Source organism: Terrapene carolina, unplaced genomic scaffold (assembly GCF_002925995.2).
Source record: "Terrapene carolina triunguis isolate 2854851 unplaced genomic scaffold, T_m_triunguis-2.0 Scaffold233, whole genome shotgun sequence".
NCBI lineage: Eukaryota > Metazoa > Chordata > Testudines > Emydidae > Terrapene > Terrapene triunguis.
In genome coordinates this window covers 6,139,579-6,143,991 of record NW_020664584.1, presented here as the reverse complement: position 1 = coordinate 6,143,991, position 4,413 = coordinate 6,139,579, and the positions used below count along the sequence as shown (strand labels likewise).

Here is a 4,413-nt window from a genome sequence, read left to right as displayed (position 1 = left end):
ATAACAGTATAATTGCACCCACACTTGGGTTTGGTTTTTTTCCCCCCTTTAACTATAATTAAAGTAACAAAACTTAATGTAGACAAGGCTGCAGGAAAACAGCAGTGCCATGTTCTGAAGGTCTTTGGAAGAGCTAAAACTCCTCTCCCTCCCTCCCCCCAATTGCTTGCATTCAGCGAACAATAAAGGAAATGCCAATACTCCATGAGAAATCGCAATGGTGGGTATTTCCAAGACACCAGGTGGGGAGACCTGGGTTACTATTCCCAGCTCTGCCATCAAGTCGCTGTGTAATCTTGAGCAAGTCTCTTCCCTTTTGTACCTCTGTTTCCCCATCTGTAGAAAGGGGACAATGATTCCCCTGCCTCCTTAGTAAACTGCACTGAGATCAGTGGGTGAAAAGGTCTGTTTAAGCACTAAGTATTATTACTGTTTGTACCCAATTGCTCATTATTTCTCCACTCTGCCCGAGCACTAAAGTTCCCAGCCACAAGAGCCTGAGCTGGAAAGGAAGGAGGGGTATGGGACTGTCTTCTTTGGAGACGCTGCTCTCCGGAGCCTTCGGAAAGGTGTACGTGTCTGAATGAGATTCCCAGCCGGCCCTGCCCTGGCTTGTTTAGCAGGTCAGCCAGCACAAAGAAGGCGCTCTGGGGATAGGAGCAGAGCCCAAGGCTCCAGCTCGTTTTGACTTGCAAGGTTTGCCAAGCTCCCCCACCCAAATTTCTTTCTACTTAGCTGCAGGCCAGGTAGTTTTCAACATCCTCACTCCTCTTTCCTTCCTGCCTCCGCAGTCCCCCTGAGATCTGTCAATTATTGACCTGGCTACCAAACCTGTTCTGAAGTCCTAGTGCGGCCAGGAGGCAGCGCTCCCCCCATTCGCCCCTAACTGCACACAAAAGCGAGGGGAAGAGGGGCTGGGCTCAGAATGGAAAACGTGTGTTTTGAAGCCGGGCACAAAGAGAGCTGTTTGCAGCTGCACCCACCAGAGGGCACTGACCTGTGCAGGCTGGCTGCTGCTAAGGGAAAAGCAGTCTGATGGAATGGGAAGAGCTGAATGAAGGAGTCCGGGTGAGGAATAGATTGTCAGACAAGGTTGCTCCTCTCTCTGGGCAGCAGTCGGGGGCAGATGGGGATTCTCGCCACTCTGCTGGTTAATCAAACTTCCTGGGGGGGACATGTGTCAGGAATTTAGCTTCCCCCAAGGCCAGTCATTCCGAATTTGAATGCCAGCGCTCCAGCCCTCAGGCTGTCCGCAGTCATGCGGTGCTGGCGGGACCCTTATGGTCCCGTATCTGGGGCAAACCCTCTTGGAAAGCAAGCAGAGTGCTGGCACTGCAGGGACATGCGTGCTGGCCCGGCACCGCTTTCTGATTGTGACAAATGGATGCCACAGGTGTGTGAACATGGCCGAAGCGAGCTCATTTAAAAGTAAAGATCAATATCACGAGCACTTCTTTGCATTACTCGGCTGGCCAGGATACTCAGCTAGACGGGCAGACAAGCGTCCGAACCATAGAGTAACATTTTCAAAAGGATCTAAGGCCCGGATCCTCAAGGGTATTAGGGAGCTGGGTACTTTTGAGGATCTGGGCCATTGACTTCCAGTGAGACCCAGGCTGCTAAGTGCCTCAGTCGCTTTGGAAGATGGGATTTCGGTGCTTTTGAAGACCTTACCTGCTGCTTTTATCATATAGTCCAGTCAGGACACATGGGGTTTCGAACAGAGGGGCGCAGAAGATACAGACTGGGGATCCTCCAGATGCACCCGAAATGCAGCCTGAGGGCCAACGGGACCAGCTGCTTAAGGTCCCAGATTGTCTGAATAAACAGAAAGATCCAGCGAGATCCTGGCCCCTCCACTCTGACATTTCTGACCATTGAACAGCTGGGCTGCGGGTCTCATTTCTGCCTCCCAAAGAGCAATTTTGGTGTCCCCGAGCCATGCGCTTGCCTTGGGTTTGTGTCTAATCTAGTGATTAGAACAGGGACCTGGGAATCAGGATGCCTGGGTTCTATTCCTGGCTCTGTCACTGACTTGCTGGGTGATCTTGGACTAGTCGCTTCTGTGCCTCAGTTTCCCCACCTGTAAAATGGGGACCAATCATGCCCATGTGTCATGAGGCTTTAGTCGTGTTTCAAGCACTCAGAGCCCCTCAGGTGCGCACGTATAGGAGTGCAGCGGCTCACCCTGCGCTGGTTCTGTATGGCAGGGAAGAACCCCACTGATGAGTACCTGGAGGGCATGATGAGCGAGGCACCGGGTCCCATCAACTTCACTATGTTCCTCACCATGTTCGGAGAGAAGCTGAACGGCACCGACCCAGAAGATGTCATCCGCAATGCCTTTGCCTGCTTCGACGAGGAAGCGACAGGTATGGTAATGGGGGCCAGGCTGGGTGTGCTGTCAGCCACGCCAGCCAGGGATGCTGGGCTGAGCCAGCCAGTGGAATGGGCAGCATTGCTGCCGCAGTGAGACAGAGCTCTGCTTCCCCAGTGCCTGGCTCCCAGGCAGGGGTGTGTGGAGCTAACCACGGGGGCTGCCTTTAACCCAGGAAGAAAGGCTCCTATGTACCATTGAGAATTTGGGCCTAAGCCAGTTATCTGGGGCCCATCCAATGCCCAACCCAAAAGAGGAGCCTTTCACCCTAGTTCAAAAGCCTGGCAAGCTCACAGAGTGGAACCCAGCATCCTTGTCCTCCCTTGGTGTGTCTGCAGAGCAAAGGCATGATGTGGCCTTTGTTCAGTGCCACCTGGGAGGGGAATAATGGGGGATCCTGAGAGCTGCGATTGAGGGGCACTGTCCAGGCTGCAGGTACCAAAGAACCACTAACTCAGAAAATGCTGTCTGCCGGGGAATACTCTTCCTGGAGGGGATGCTGATCCATTGAGCTCCTTCTGAGACCCACGCTCTCCCCTTTCGACCCCTCATGAATCCCCCAGCAGTGTGAATCCCGGGCGCGGGCACTATCCCACTCTCTGTGGCCTCCAGGGTTGCTTTTCACACTGCCCTGACTGGGAAGAGGCCATCCTGTTCCTAAGGGGCTCAGATTTGAATCTCCGGCCACCTGTTCGCAGCAGCTCTCGTCCCATTGGGGTGCCATTGTTACCGTTTGCAGCCCAGTGTCCTGGGTCCCTGTAATTGCTACACCGTGTAGCTAGGGCTGACCAAATCCTTGGACCAGACTCTTTAGAAACACCCCGTTCCTCACTGCTGGGTCATCCTGGGCACTCCAGCCACATTAACTCCACCTCCTTTATCTTTCCTCTTCCCTGCCATTCGTTGCTCCCTTGCAGGTTTTATTCACGAAGACCATTTGCGCGAGCTGCTCACCACCATGGGGGACAGGTTCACGGACGAGGAGGTGGACGAGATGTACCGAGAGGCCCCCATCGACAAGAAAGGCAACTTCAACTACGTGGAGTTCACCCGCATTCTCAAGCACGGAGCCAAAGACAAAGATGACTAGAGCCGAGAGGCGCCCGTCCCACCTTCTGTACACCTGCCATGCCCCTCCTCCCTGAGCACGCGTGCTGCCTCTGGCCCAGAGTCCCAGCAGGCCGACCCCATGGAAAATGCCTTAAAGCACATGACGTGAGGCCTTAACCCTGCTCTGCATTAGGGACGAGCTGGCCCCCACCCAAATGCCCCTCCCAGGAGAAGATGAATCTTCACGCTCCCGTCCCTCAGCCCTTCGAGCATGTCAACCGTTCCTAGCCTCCTTCGATCTTGTTCGCTGCAGGTCAGTCCAGGTGGCTCCCGTTCCCACAAAGATCTGACCTCCTGTATGGAGGAGGTGACCAGAGGAAAGCAGGATAGTTACCATGGGCTCAGCGCACCAGTGCTGTAGCATCTGGCAATGTGTGTATGATCCATGGCCACTCAGAGTGTAAACCCCTGAGGGGGCCTGTTGAGGTTGCTGCTTAGCCCCTGGCCATTGAATCTCTTCCCAGTGACACCACTCCGACTCTCTCCCTCTATTTCAGAACAGGCTCACACTGGAGCTAAAAGTTCTGTTCTTCTAACCCACTGGGAATCCTTCCTTGCCCTGGCCCCACCTGCCCCTCCCCATTCTGCACTCATAACAATTTGCACTTAGATAGCACCTTTCACCTGAGAATAGCAGAGCACAGGGACCCCTGTGTATTTTCCCTGCCACGCCCCAGCCTGTCCGGCACAGATCTTTGCAGTGGGGTGGACCGGGAGGGGGAGGGGGAGGGGTCCCTCTAGCGGGTGGTGGTGGTGAGGTGCTGCATGGTAGATGGAGCGTGCACACAAGGCATTCCTGGGGGTGGCTTTGCCAGGCACAGATTTTGCAATCACACCAGCCAAGGGTGGTCAAACCATTCTGCTGGGGACTAACATTTGTGTGTCTAATTAGCCCCTCTCAATGAGGAACAATAAAATCCTGCTCT

The 4,413-nt window shown here is 54.2% G+C and overlaps 1 protein-coding gene across 1 annotated transcript; it reads left to right on the top strand.

Moving 5' to 3' along the window:
• The first annotated feature begins 2,203 nt into the window (after window positions 1-2,203).
• Window positions 2,204-3,781, top strand: MYL9 (myosin light chain 9). The gene is made up of 2 exons (XM_026656758.2): window positions 2,204-2,372; window positions 3,295-3,781. Exons 1-2 carry the CDS (start codon window positions 2,204-2,206, stop codon window positions 3,465-3,467), a joined length of 342 nt encoding a protein of 113 aa, XP_026512543.1. The 3' UTR covers window positions 3,468-3,781.
• The last annotated feature ends 632 nt before the right edge of the window (window positions 3,782-4,413 follow it).